This window comes from Petaurus breviceps, unplaced genomic scaffold, assembly GCF_028583685.1.
Source record: "Petaurus breviceps papuanus isolate PSGF00001 unplaced genomic scaffold, PetGlider_PUasm1.0 207, whole genome shotgun sequence".
Classification (NCBI taxonomy): Eukaryota; Metazoa; Chordata; class Mammalia; order Diprotodontia; family Petauridae; genus Petaurus; species Petaurus breviceps.
In genome coordinates, this window is record NW_027185850.1 from 23,457,717 (window position 1) to 23,472,554 (window position 14,838).

General features: G+C 42.4%; 2 protein-coding genes and 1 long non-coding RNA gene across 6 annotated transcripts in view; all 3 read right to left on the reverse strand.

The window, feature by feature from the left end:
- The window catches only part of LOC138164975 (sterol carrier protein 2), a 465,527-nt gene that overhangs the window by 133,825 nt on the left and 316,864 nt on the right, over nucleotides 1-14,838 (reverse strand). The gene's annotated exons all lie outside the window — the stretch shown is intronic.
- The window catches only part of LOC138164969 (protein zyg-11 homolog A-like), a 29,697-nt gene that overhangs the window by 3,378 nt on the left and 11,481 nt on the right, over nucleotides 1-14,838 (reverse strand). For all 3 annotated transcript variants that reach the window (XM_069092979.1, XM_069092977.1, XM_069092978.1), the window contains exons 4-10: nucleotides 14,487-14,627; nucleotides 8,297-8,473; nucleotides 6,966-7,030; nucleotides 6,444-6,543; nucleotides 6,300-6,353; nucleotides 4,977-5,138; nucleotides 4,850-4,897 (exon numbers count right to left, since the gene is read on the reverse strand). In XM_069092979.1, coding sequence (XP_068949080.1) covers nucleotides 4,850-4,897; nucleotides 4,977-5,138; nucleotides 6,300-6,353; nucleotides 6,444-6,543; nucleotides 6,966-7,030; nucleotides 8,297-8,473; nucleotides 14,487-14,627 — 747 coding nt within the window. The remainder of the gene's footprint in view (nucleotides 1-4,849; nucleotides 4,898-4,976; nucleotides 5,139-6,299; nucleotides 6,354-6,443; nucleotides 6,544-6,965; nucleotides 7,031-8,296; nucleotides 8,474-14,486; nucleotides 14,628-14,838) is intronic.
- Nucleotides 416-4,840, reverse strand: LOC138164971 (uncharacterized). Its single transcript, XR_011169242.1, has 2 exons — nucleotides 1,779-4,840; nucleotides 416-816 (listed from the first exon to the last, which is right to left on the reverse strand). It is a non-coding gene; the product is annotated as an uncharacterized lncRNA (long non-coding RNA).

The following is a 14,838-nucleotide window of genomic DNA, read 5'->3' on the forward strand; positions in this document are numbered from 1 at the left end:
AGACCAACAGAACTTGGAAACAGAGAAGGAGCAGGGGCAATTATGAGCATCTCGATTTTCCCCATTCCTTGGACTGGACTTTTACCACTTTATCAAATCAGGAATCCTCAAAGGGCCACTCAGATCCTTTCCAACTATCAAATTCTGGGATTCCTTGAAATGTCAGGGGAGAAAGGGATCTCAGAGGGCTAACATCGACATGGGGTTAAACAGGCTGTTTGGAAATCTTAATACCCATCCTCCTGTGATAACCAATTCACTTTTGGACAGCTGTAATTTCTTCAGAATTTCTTCCTAATACAATCCTACTCCTTCCTTAGACTGGTTATGGGATTCTTTCAGCACCTAAAGGGACCATTTATTCTAACCCTCTTATTTTATTTTTATTCATTTATTTTTAGTTTTCAACATTCACTTTTATAAGATTCTGAGTTGCAAATTTTTTCTTCCTTCCCAAGATGGCATGCAATCTGATCTAGGTTATACATGTAAAATCATAGTAAACCTATTTCCACATTAGTCATATTGTAAAAGAAAAATCAAAACAAAAGGGAAAAACAAGAAAGAAAAAAAGAAAAGAAAATATTATGCTCTAATCTGCTTTCAGATTCCATAGCTCTTCCTCTGAATGTGGATAACATTTTCCATCATGAGTCTTTTGGAATTATCTTAGATCACTGCATTTCTGAGAACAGCTAATCTATCAAGTCAGTCGTCATACAATGTTACTGTTAATGTGTACAATGTTCTCCTGGTTCTGCTCACTTGACTCAGCATCTGTTCATATAAGTATTTCCAGGTTTTTCTGAAGTCCACCTGTTCATCATTTCTTATAGCACAATAGTATGCCATTACATTCATATACCACAGCTTGTTCAGCCATTCCCCAATTGATGTAACCATCTCATTTTACAGATGTGAAATTGAGACACAGAGATGGGAACTAGTTCAAGAGAACCCCAGTACTAAGAATCAGATCTGGCATTAGAACCCAGAAGCACACACAAGGTTCCTTACCACACTCACCCAGATATTTACTGTGCATCTACATTAAATATATAGTTCACAGATTAATGTTCACTTCCCCACCTTAGAGCTCACTAGTGAACCTAGAACCTTGTTATTACAAAGGCTGATGGGCTAAGTGGCTGTGGTCCTCCTGGGAGCTGCTCAAAAGATCATTCTGCCAAGGACTCTTGTACTCTCAAATGCTTACAAGATAGAGGAGCCAATAAAATGACAAAACAGGAAAATGATAAATGCTGGAGAAGATGTAGGAAAATTGGAACACTAATGCATTGTTGGTGGAGTTGTGAAATGATCCAACCATTCTGGAGAGCAATTTGGAACTATGCCCAAAGGGTTATATAAAAAATGCATACATACCCTTTGACCCAGCAATACCACTTCTAGGGCTGTATCTCAAAGAGATCAAGTGGGAGGAGGACCTGTACATACAAAAATATTTATAACAGGGGCAGCCAGATAGCACAGAGATTAAGAGCACTGGCCCCAGTGTCGGAATGACCTGGGGATCGAATCTGGGCTCAGACACATAGCATCCACCCAGAAACACCTGGCCGTGTAACCTTGAGCAAGTTACTTAACCCCAATTGCTTAAAAAAAATACTTAGAGCAGTTCTTTTTGTGGTGGCAAAGAAGTGGAAATCAAGGGGATGCCCATCAATTGGGGAATGGCTGAGCAAGCTGTGGTCAATGAACGCAACGGAATACTACTGTGCTGTAAGAAATGAGGAGCAGATGGATTTCATAATAACCTGAAGAGACTTAATATAAACTGATGCTGAGCGAGGGGAGCAGAACCAGGAGGACTTTGTACACAATTACAGACACATCGTATCTGTGATGACGGACTTTGAAAGACTGGGCTCCTCTCAGCAACGCAACAATACAAGATAACTCCAAAAAACTCATGATGGAAAGGGCTATCCACATCCAGAGAAAGAACTACAAAGTCTGAATGCAGACTGAAGCAAACCACCTGCTCTCTCTTTTTGTTTTGTTCTGTTCCTTCTTTCTCATTTGTTCATTCTATTCGTTACAATTCTTCTTTTCAACTTGACTAATGTTTAATGTGAAGGTGTCTGTAAAATCTATACTGGATTACATGTTGCCATGGGGGGGAGGGGGAGAAAAATTTGGAACTCAAGGGCTGGTGGAAGTGAATGTTGTAAAACTAAAAGTAAATAAAGAAATTTAGTGAAAACTTAAAAACAAAAAAAAGAGGAGCCAAAAATGGCCATATGGTCATTTGGGGGCACCTCGTGTCAGCCTCAGACATGAACTGGGTCAATTCAGAACTACATCTCCCAGGGAATTCTCAGGGATTCTTTGACTGTCCTATTATTTAACCCCAGAGGAAATGATCAGGAGCAACACAGAGAAGCTGCAAAGGGGACAATTAAGGGTCAACATAAGAAATCGACTTGCTAAGGTAAAGAGCTACAGGAGCCAGCAGACGACCACTTACTGGTTTTGGCCAAGTAACAGCTGAAGTTCCTTCAGTCTCTAAAATCTCTAATTCTTTGACTTGAATCTGAAGACACGGAGCCTAAAAGATCACACATAGCTTCCCCAGGATTAACCCAACCCTAGGTCATAGCAAACGGAGAACTGGAGGTAGGTCACTACAAATACCAGACTTCAGAGGAAAGGGCAGGGAGAAGGAATACACATGGTTGGGGCCAGCTCAGATCTCCTTTCGTTTTTCCTGATCTATGAAAATCCTGGAATGGCTAGGGGCCATGACCTTCCTTCACAAAGCAGTGAGTCAGTCAGTAAGCATTTATTAAGCACTTAGTACAAGAGAGCCACTCTACTAAGTGCTGGGGACACAAAGAAAGACAAAAACGGGGCACTTTCCCTCAGAGAACTCAATGCTAATAGGGAAGACAACATGTAAATAAATAGAACGGAAGGAAAGGAGCATTTATTAAACGTCTACAATGTGCCAAGCACTGTGCTAAGAGCTTTAGAAATCTCTCACCTGCCCCTCACAGCAGCCCTAAGAAGCAAAGCTCCTCCATTAACGCTGGAGCCAGGAGCAGGAGAACCCGGCTCTTCTGACTGCTCCCTATGGCATCGCGTCCATGTGGCTGGCGTTGCTCTGTAGGCAGGTCTCAGCCCTAACCCTGGTAAAGAACCCTCACTCATTCGGCATCCCTTGGACACGGGTGCTGGAATAACTGAGGAAATGCCGGGGAAAAGCAGTTTATGAACTCCTTACCTGCAGAGACTATCCGATTCCTCAGAACACTTGGTGCCAACATTGATTATGCCACTGCTAGCTCCTAAATCTACAGTTTTTCGGTTTAAAAGGCCCTTTGTGAAAACAGCACAACTACAATTATCCCCATTGTAGAGATGCAGAAAAGGAGGTGCCTGGCCCAAGGCTTTTGAGTCTTCAAACCCAAGTCTCCTGAGTCTAAGGCATGCCTCCTTTTTCAGAATAAGATGATGCTCAAAGAGCCCTCCATAGCTGTACAGTCGATATAAGAACTGCTGCTCTATGTGGTCATTCAGCCCTTCCTAACAAGACCAAGATGATGTCGTGGAAGGAGTTTTGGACTCTGAGTCACAGAGCTTGTGCTTAAATACCAGCTCTGCTACTGACCACAGGGGAGACCTTGGGCTCCCCATCTGTGAAGTAAAGCTATTGGACAAGAATATCCTGAAGGTCCCTTCCAGCTCCAAATCAATGATCCCATGGCCACCTCAGGGAGCTCACCGCACTCTGGACAACTCTAACTGTTGGGTAGTTTCTTCTTATATCAAACCTAAATGTCTCTTTGGACTTCAGCTGAGAGAAAACCCAGTTGGCCACCAAAGGCCAGCTCTATCCATTAGACCCAACTTTGACCTTGGAGAAATGGAAAAAAAATCTACAAGAAAAAAAAACAAAAACATGCCAAGGATCCAGAGAGGACAGGCAGGAGCAGGAGAAATGTGGAGGAGTCCTCTACTGTGCAGATGGAGGCACAACTGAGGAGATGATGCCAGCTGGTAGCAGCACCCCCACAGTAAGGACAGGATCCTATCCAAGAGCACCCCCCCAGCCAGACCCGGATTCTACAGCCTGATTTGTGGCTACCTGGCAGCCTCCATACTTCTTTATCTCAGGTGCTGCATCTTCCTGAGCCCTCCTCCTGAAATGCTGTCCCTTCCTGCTGCCACCGAGGCGAAAACTGCTGGAATGTTAATCACTACTTAACAAGGCCTAACTCAAATGTTCTTTTTACCATCGAGTCTTCCTCAATTCCTGCTCCCATCACTCATCTGCTCTAGTTCCCTTCTAGGGCGCTCATAAACAGATTCTACACTCAAGGACTTACTGCTTTGGCAGGAACAGCCAGAGCAGGCTGTGTTCCACTGGCATAACCTTGGAGAACTGAAGGTTACCTTTGTACATAAGCACTGGAAGAAGATTTCAGTGGAGGATATAAGATATATGTAGGAAACTAAGCAGCCATATTGTTTGAAAAACTCTGCCCCTGGTAGGGAAAGATGCTGAGAGTTATTAGCCTAATTTTGGTTTTGAATCCATTCTCCTAAAGTGTCCTTTCTATAGCCCCTCTTTCCAAACAACATCCCTGTGCTGTGAGGCAGGTCAGACAAATAGGAGTATTTCCACCTTGTAGAGAAGGAGAGTGAGGGTCACTCAGCCAAGAAAGATGACCACTGGGATCAGCCAATACATATGTAGGGCACTCCTCTAGATAGAGATTCCTCACATTTTGGTTTAATAATTTTAACGAAAGATTTCTCAAATGTGATTCACATTAACTGGAAGAAGTTGCCATTAACTCCATGGAATTAATACGTATCTTACCAAAAGGCCAAGAACTCTGGTTTGTATTGTTGATTCTGTTGGGAAAGTCTGTCAAGAGAAACACCTTGAGGTCAGTAATGTCATCAAGAAGACAGAAAGTGCGCGTAAAGCCCACCCCATCTGGTACCTCTAAGACTTGTACAAAGATGGCCAACCCATGGTTCTCAACAAAGTGCTTGCAGGTGGCTGGGGACTCATCTGTGAGGTTCCACAGTGCTCTCAGGGTAAATGTGAGGGTAATATCTTCTAAATTCTCAGAGATTTTCTGTTTCACTATTGCTAAGAGTTCCTAAAAAAGCAAAAAGAAGAAGAATCTCATGTTCTGACAAAACTGTCACAAAAACATGACTTCACTGCTTAGGGATACCATTTACTTGCTCCCTGCCTTAACAGAAGTCTACCAAATATTTCATTAGATTAGCTAATTTCAGGAAGCAATTAATGCCAACTTCAGATCTTATCTGAAGCTGTGTTAGTTTTATCAATTCAGTCTGATAAAGTGTAGAGAAAAACTTAGTATTTTATCTACTAATGAGAAGATAACCATCATTGCTTTTACATACCAAATTCTGTCACAACACTCTGGGTCAGGAAAGATCACATGTGCATTGGCCTAATCGAAAGCCTTTTAGAGATCTCCACTTGAGAAAATCAGATTTATTTAAGAAACAAGTAATATGACAATATCTAATCAAGGCCTAAATAATTTGGGGTTCCTTCAGAGAAGGAAAGAGCAAGATCTCATAGAAGCTTATTAATTCAGGATATTCCGGACATCAATTCTAAGCCTTTAACAAATCAATGCATCTTAAGACTTCTCATCCTCAAATGTTTCTGAAGTTGCCCATTTGTATTCTAAGCTTCAACTAGGTATTAATATCATCAGTACCAGTTTATTGCCCTTTTGATTGTGGGAGTGAGGCTGGATCAGAAGGCCAACACAGACTTTGATCAATCATTAAACTGATGAATGATGAACGAAACTGGTCAATAAATCCTGAGTGAGTACCTACTATGGACCAGGGCTAAGGAGTCCTACAAAGACATGGTGTGTGTCTTCCTTCAAGGTTGGAAGATCTGTGATATAAGTATGGATGCAGCTAATGGTAACTCTTCCAGAGCTGAAGAGGTCACTATGGCCAAACACACTCCATGCCTAAGGAGAGGCTTCCTAGGATCAGAAAGCCCTGTCCTCAGAACCTCCCATATCCTGGGACTGGCAAAGATGGTGAGACCCAGGGTCATGTCTGCTGTGCTGAGACACTGGAGAAAAGACAGCAGTGGAGCCTGGTACTCGCTATTATTTGGTGACAAAATAAATGCAAAGCTAGCAGCTGAATTCATCAGATTAATGAGCTTACCACAGCAAGCCTTGTAACCTGGTAAATGGTCAATGTATATGGCACAAGGAAAACTCAAAATGAGAAAGGAACATGTCCAGTCAACTTACCCTGACAACAATGAAAAGTTCTGCCTTCAGCTGTGCTGTCTGTTCGGGAGAAAGCTGTAAGCACAGAAGGGGAAAGGGATTATATGCATTCCATCAAACTTTGGAAGAGGCACAAACCTGGCCTGGTTGGGCACATTTTCGTACCTGAAGGGCCAGAATAGAGATGACGCTCACTGCCATTGTCTGCATATTGGGGTTTTCATGCTTACAGAGCCACTTCATGACAAACTTGGCAGCATCAAACCTGAAAAAATAAATTCTGATTTTTCTAATCCCCTAAGTCACATTAACATTGTTGGGGAAGCGGGGCAGGAGGGGGAACAGACGTGTCTACTACGCACAATCAAAAACAAATCCTGAAATTCCAAAGTCTTAGCTCTAAAAACAAGTGTGGCATTAAGGCTCAAGGGGAAAATGGTCAATTAAGGTCTGTATTTTTGGTGTTTTTTTTTCTTTTTTAGCAAACATTAAAAATAATTCTTGTAGGTTAATCAGTAAATCACAGGATTGGGATAGCACCTGCAGGCTGCAATGAGGACTTCTAAAACACACATGCACACATGCACGCGCGCGCTTCAGGAGGCAATAGACAACTAAACCCGCAGAAATCAGTGATCAGTGAGATTGACAAATACCCCCAATAGGCTTACTGAACTTGACACTTGCCTGTTAAATGGGACATCCTGAAGAATTCTGGCATTGGTCAAGGAAAGAAGACAATTCTTCTGCAGCTTTTCAGGAATCAAGAAAAGTAACTTTAGACAGAGAAGTCATTTCAGACTATACAAAGTTTTAATCATTCAACTCCAGTTCTGTTCCTCAACTGTAAGTATCATGACTCCTGAGGTCTGTAACGATCAAGACCTCTGGGGACTTCAGTAACTAAATCCCTCTGTGGGGGTCCAAGACAGACAGCTCTGAGACCAGTCAGTCTTTGGAGAATCCACAGCAGTCAGCGGCCCTGTCCTCACCACTCTTTTACACTCAGTTCTGATGGCTTCCTGAACTGCCCAAGACTGTAATGCTGCTAACCAACCAAATGGTTGGACTCCAGGCTAACCCACGGGTAGTTTTACACATAAAAATGCTGCCACTGATGGCTACGCCTTCTCTCCTTCTCATATACCTATCTTTCTATGTAAAAGAAGTAAACTATGCACTATGCACATGAAATGAGTCCAATGAATTAAGAATGCTCTGGTCCAGGGAAAGCTGGGTATTGTTCCTCCGTACCAGTAACTAAGCGTTTCACACTGAGTACCTACTTTCTGCAGGATACTGAGCTACCCAGCACTGGGATGGGACAGAAAACTTCAGGCCTGGTCCCAGCCCTCGGGGAGTTTAGAACATAACTGGGGAGACGAGGCACATATGCACCAACATGAACATAAAGAATGCATCTAAGTGTGGCATAAAGGGCAGAGGACGTGCTATGAGAGGCCCAGGAGGATGAAAAGTGGTCAGGGAAGGCTTCAAAGACAACAAGATGGAAACTGGGCCTCGAGGCCTGGCCAGTATTCAGACAGGCAGAGAGAAAGGTGACTGATGGAGATGGAGAGAAAGACAACAGAAGGCAGAGGTACCTGAATGTGCAGGGCACAGACACACATGAACCACCCTTTCTTTTCTGCACATCAGTGGGGCCTGTTTTATTGACAAGGTTTGGGAAAAAGATCAGGAACTACTCAAAATTCTCTACATGTGCTCTTCCTTTGATTCACAACAGGCCCCCTTGATCAATCAATGAAGCAGAACAAGGGACTTGCCAGAGAAGCTAACAGTTCCGAGCAAGGCCAAACCTTCAGTTCAAACTACCTGCTGGACACTGGAACAGAACCGGTTCTGCCATCCTGGAAATCCATTTTGAATTATGCAAAAGAAAGTGACAACAATGCCCATGCCAAGGTTAGGCATCTGCCCCAGGAGGTTAGTGACATAAAGAAAGGTTCCAAATACTCCCAAATATTTATAGTAGCAGAGAACCAGAATTAAATTACCTGCTGGTTATTGGGGAAATTTTTTAGGGCCTTGAGAAGTAAATGGATGACCTCTGACAACAAGCGAACAGGCATTCCCATGGCCAGACCCTGCCGGGTTAAATTGAGGGTGCATGCACTGGCTGTGAACTGTACAGGTAAGTCCAGAGGGTGATTCCTCATTCCTACTGCCACAAGCTAAAGATGAAGGAAAAAAAGGAAAGTTACAAGATGATTGTTAAAACCGAGAAGCTGTGTGATCCTGGGCAAGCCACCTAACCCCATTTGCCTCAGTTTCCTCATCTGTAAAATGAGCTGAAGGAAATGGCCAACTCCTCCAGTGTCTGTGCCAAGAAAATCCCAAATGGGGTCACAGAGAGTCGGACACAACTGAAGCAAGTGAACAGTATTTAGGAGAGCCCTCTTGTTTTATGAAAGCACTTTTTACTGCTGAGTCGGCAAGCCAGCCCCTTCTCTGATCTTCAGACTCCTCTGTGGCAGGGGAGGGGCTGCCTGAGATGCCCTCCAAGGTGCTTCCCAGTTCTGACATCCTCTATTTGAAGGTCTCTTCCAGGAGAACCAGTGTAGATAATGGGAAGCACTTTGGGGTTAAGTGACTTGCCCAAGGTCACACAGCTAGTAAGTGTGTCAAATGTCTGAGGCCACATTTGAACTCAGGTCCTCCTGACTCCAGCTGCCGCTGGGAAGCACTTTGAGTCAGGACCCTTGAGCAGTTTCTTTGCTCTATAAAATGAGGGGGGCTTAGACCTGATGGCTTCTAAGGTCCCATCTTTTATGCTTCTCTTGTTTCAAACATGGCACAAAGTGGTAACTGTCTAGATCCCAGGTGGTTTAAAGCTAATCATGTGATTTCAGGTGTGTGGAGGGGCTCACTTATGCTGTTTCTCATCTATATTTGAAAATGATTACATACAAGAAAACATCATCAATACTACCTTAGACTCATTTCATAACTATCAGCCCTTGCACAAATGGCCTTTGTCAGTTATTCCAAGTCCCCACCCATTCATTCCCATTCTCAGGAGGCAGACTCACTGAGGACCAAATGCTGCCTTCTGCCATGTCTGGCTGTGTGACCACGAGCAAGTCACTTCATTGCTGAGCTTCAGTTCCCTTATCTGTAAAAGGGGAGCAGTATCACCCATAATATTTACCTTACAAGGCTTTTGCAAGGATCAAATGAGACACTACTTCGAAGGGGCTCTGCCAGTTCTAAAGCGCTGTGCACAAATGAGTCATTTCCATGTGACCAAAGTCTAGATCTGCCATTCGCATTTCTTTACATCCCAAACACGTCAACCTTAAAGTGCTCTCCCAAAGGGTTCTACTGGCCTGCAACTCTACTGTAGCCTAATGAGAGGGCCTGCTTCTTCACAGCCCCTGAAGAATCGAGCTTCCTTAATTATTTTTGTCAGTGTGAGGTGGTACCTCAGGGTTGTTTTAATTTGTATTCTGTTAATTATTAGGTGAATAAAATGTTTCCAAGCGATTATCAATTGGGTGTCTCTTTTGAAAATTATCTAGTCACAGCCTTTGACCATTTATGTGAAATGGCAATTACCTTTGTAAATGTCTAACACTTCTTCATGGACACCTTGATCTTTCTTACTTTTCCCAATCTATCATTTATCTTTTCATTATTTTTACTATATGTTAATGAAATCAATCATACCTGTTTAGACCTCTTCTACTTAAGAGGAAAAAGTCTTGTCATCTCCACTGTTCATGTACATATTGTCACATTTCCTTACATATTTTTAAAATAGATTTTTTTAAAATGTCTAAAGCTGCCATCCCCCTGTGATTCACGGAGGTATGTGGCATAAGATAGGGGCCTAAATCCATCTCCCACCCAACCACTGACCAATCTTTAATGCGATGAGCCCTTTCCCCAATTTCTGTCTCTGACCTATCAGCCTGACAAGCACACCTTTTTAGAGCCGGGCCCCTCTTCTATCGCATGCATCTGTTTCTCTATTTCCCTGGGCACCAGCTGCATCGATGACAATCACCCGGCAATGGTTTAAAGCCCGGGACTACAAGAACAAGTTCCCCCCAACCTACCTCCTGTTATTCCTGCTCATTAGAAAAGACCATACATGCCATTACTGTTTACATAGTTCTCTCTGAACACTGGATAGTCCTCCCACTCGCTAATTGTTCCTCTACGCCATACAAGTCCCACCCTGTCCCCATCCCATACATCCCCTTACCTGCTCATCTAAACATACCAGCACTACACAGAATTATTTAGGGCAGTGGTATCAAAATCAAAATGGAAATGGGCTCACTAAACCATGTAACTATACATGTTGCTGTATATTGACTTAGAAAACCACACATTGAAATTATCTGTCTGTTAAATATTTTCCAACTAAAAAAAAATTGGGGGGGGGGGGAACATGACACCAAAGGAGTTGAGTGACTTACCCAGGGTCACACAGTTTAGTGTCTGAGGCTGGATCTCAGGTCCTCTAACACCAGGGCTGGCGCTCTACCGTACCACGTAGCTGCCCCCCCCAATTCAATTTTATACCTCTAGCTTAGAGGATCAAATGAGGACGTACACAAAATGGTGTGTAAAGCTTAAACCACTATAATAAATGGAGGCAATTGTGATTCTTTTCTTCAGTCATGGCAGCTGGATGATTGTCCTTCTGCTGGTCTTGAGTATGTGTTAAGTAAAGTCTCAAATTAGTCAATCATTATTTTAAATGAAGTTTCTTGTTTTCTTTATTGCTAGGAAATAATGTTACCAGTTTTGTGAGTTAAACTTGCATCTTTGACTGGACTGAACTCACTTATAGTCTCTGTTCTTTTTTGAGGGTTGAAGGAGTTAGGTTTTGTTCTATCCTGTTATCTGAATGTTCTGACCTCTCCATTTCCAAAGCTAATTCCTCAAATACCTTATTACATTGGAAAGAATTTCAAACACCACATCAAATATATTCAAGTTTGGGAAAGTAGGCATCCTCATTTCAAACCTATTTTTAGTGAAATGTCTGGGATGTAAAGAGTGACAGCAAGATGTAGTGGACAGAGGGTGGCCTCAAAGGCAGGAAGCCTTAGCTTTAAGTCTTGCCCCTGGTACATGCTAATAATAACCTGTGTGGCCCACTAGAGCCCCAGGTCATTCAAGGCTATAGCTGCGATGTTGGCCTGCACTCGTTGAGGGATCTGCTCACAGGAAGCTTCCCTACAATGAAAAAAAACTGCCCAGATTTAATTTTTAAAATTTCCAGTGTTTCTCCACTGCATATTATGTTGGTTCTTGGCATAAGATGGTTATTTTTTATCGTGAGAAAATCTTTTTATTTTTTTGTTTTCATAACATTTTATTAAAGTTTTCTTCTCTGATATCTATGTAATCATGCAGAATTTCAGTTTACATATCTCATTATGATCTGAATGACTTTAAAATGGAAATAAAGACCCATTTATTTAACAAGTTCTTCCTGTGACCCAGTAGGGTTGCAGCAAATCCACAGAAATACCTCCACCTCTTAAGAATTGTCTTTTTCCCTGCTGAGCTTCATTCATGAGAGTTCTGACCTGCTCTGTTCTCTGCCCTTGGGCCCATCTGCTCCTTCTTAGGAGGCCTAGTGGACCCCTGCTACAAGGGGCTCACCCCACTGCTACCAGACAGTGCAGACACCCCACAAGCTCAGCACGCTGCTGTGGCTCCTGAGATACACCAGCCTCGGCCTCCCGGATTGCAGAGATTACAGACCAGGACCTGCACACCTGGCATCATCTGAAGAATTAAAGTCAAGCATCATCCCAAAAACAAGGAGGGGCACAGTAGGAAGAAGCCAGCCATCCGGGCAATACTTAGAACTAGCAAGGCCCCAGTATTCTGGGTGAAAGGGGGACGCAGCAGGAAACACTCATGGAAGGACACAAACAGGCTGAAACCGACATCATTCAAGGGAGCACCCACACTAATATATTCATATACCTATACAAACAGATTTTCTTATGCTGAAGTTGCTTTCTATACCTGGAGTAAACCCACTAAGGATTTACAAACTCTGTGAGGCCAAGAGATTAAGAGATTTTCTATGGCACTCCTGGTCACAATGATGACAGAGCCAGCCCATGGCCCAGGCTCCCTCTATTGGGCCACCTCCAAGACAATGGGCTGGGATCGACTTTTCTATCTGTAAATAGTCTTGACAAACTGATTCCTCGTTTCTGAGAAGCTTGACTGATTGCAGCTGTTTAGATATTACAGGTCAGGTGACTTTTTCCCCTTTCTGCTAACTTTTTTTAAAAAAAGAAAACAAACCAGTTCTTGTCAATTTAATTATTTTTTTTATTTTCTACTTTTCAACTTTATATCTCTTTTTAAGAATTTCTTCCTTTTTTCTTGTTCTAATGCCTTATTTAGGGTATAACCTTGATTCATTTCTTTTCTCCCTTTCCTTATTAATATAAACATTTGTCATGATTTTTCCACATAAATGACTAGGGATCCTTGAGAAAGACTGTTTGGTGTGAGCTGTGGAACCTGGATGCTAGGGTCCTGAGAGATTCACAGTTCTGTACACATATTCCTCTTTTGCTGTTATATTTTGTATATGGAAATGCTCATTTTATTTGCTGCTAAATTCGGAATAAAACAACCTTTTTTTTTGTTTTTGTTTTCACAAACTCTTTGCTAATAACAGTATCTAGAAAGGCTGCTTCACCATTTTACACTGTGTATGAAGCTTAGGTTCCTAACCTGCATTCAGGAGTTCTAGAAATTCATAATAAAGCTGTGAGCTTTCACTCTCACCTCCATGCCTCAGGGAATGTGTCAGAGTAGGTTCTCACCACCTGCTGAACTGAGATGAGGTGAGAGGGATAGGTCACAGATCTAATCTAATCCAACCTTCTCATTTTAACAAAGAGAATATTGGGGGTAGCTAGGTGGCGCAGTGAATATAGTACTGGCCCTAGAGTCAGGAGGACCTGAATTCAAATTCAACCTCAGACACTTAACACAAAGACTAGCTGCATGACCTTGGGCAAGTCACTTAACCCTAACTGCCCTACCTTCCCCCCTCCAAAAAAAAAAAAAAAAACAACCCCCCCCCCCACAAAAAAACCCAAAGAGAATATTATGGCCAAGAGTTACACCCCTCCCCACTCTCAATACTTTATTATTCAATTTAAAAGCAACCAGGCTGTAAGCTCCTTGAAGTCAAGAATCATGCCTTATTCCTCTTTGTAGCCTGGAAAACCTTACCATAGGGTCTTACATAATGAGTGTCCAACAAAATGAAGTATTCGAATAAAAATGAAGGATATGCATTTATGGAAAATGTACCAGCCATTCCAGTATCATCACTGCCAAAAATTCAGTGCTAAGGCAATGAGAATGCAAGTGGTTTAGGACACTCCTTGGTCTGAGGAAGGACCCCAAGTTATAGTCAAACCAGTTTAGTTTCCAGATTTTTATATTACATATTTCCATTTTATTTCCTATATCACCCAACATAAGCATTTACAGGACCATATACCCATCCTTCTTCCCTTTCCCCTATTGCTAAGCTGATGTTCCTCCATTCTAGCCTCAAATATACTAAGATTCTTTACAAATGAAGTAGAGATTTTTTCTTATCACATATACAGAGACTGCTGATAGAAAAGCAGATATAACTTAAGAGTCATGTCCTGCTTGACTGAAGAGCTGCTTCTTCAACAAGGCGGAATAATGTTACCTGAATAGTCAGTGCCCAAAGTTCAAAACCACCAGCTCCCATTTAGAGTCTTTTCCAGTTTACAAAGTGTCCTGGCTCCCAGGACTGTCCCAGAAACAACACATCAAGCAAGTTGTGCAACTACCCTTCACAGATGTTATTTTACAGCTGGGGAGTGAACTGAGGAAAAATCACCTAAGCCTAGGGTTTCTGAAGTCAAATCCAGGGTAGTCCTCCCTACACCCCAATGCCTCCCATATATAAGCTATTGGAGATCAATGAGCAGCAGCCAGCAGCCATGACTGCAGGCCTTCTCTCCCTCTCTCCTCCCCAGTGGGCAGGAAGGCCGATGATGTAAGCTCCTTTAAAACCCCAGAGGCATCCTGTTATCAGGCTTTCCCATTTTCCCCCTCTACACCATACACACATAATGAGTATGTACTATGATGATGATCACTAGGAAAATATAGCCATGTCAGATGTCCGCTCACATGCAGTGTTACCTTTAAAACAGCTGGCTTAGTTATCTGCATATAAAATGTCTGGGTGAAGAGCCGAATGAGGGCTTCCTTCATAAAGCACACTCTCTCACTGTATCTTCTCAGAGCTTCGGAAATCTGACTGACATTCGCCCCTCCTGCAACCTTCAAAACAAAAGGGCCAGAAGACTTGAGTTTTTTTTTTCTCTCAGTTTTTCAAAACAGACTTTTAAAAATTTCAAATTTAACTTAGAAGTTACTTCAGAGATGACTCCCACACTCACAGAAAGTAGAGTACTTAAGAATATGAGAAAAAACTACTTAGAGGTACTAACACATTAATAGTTTCAACCTTCATATTTTAAGGATGAGGAAA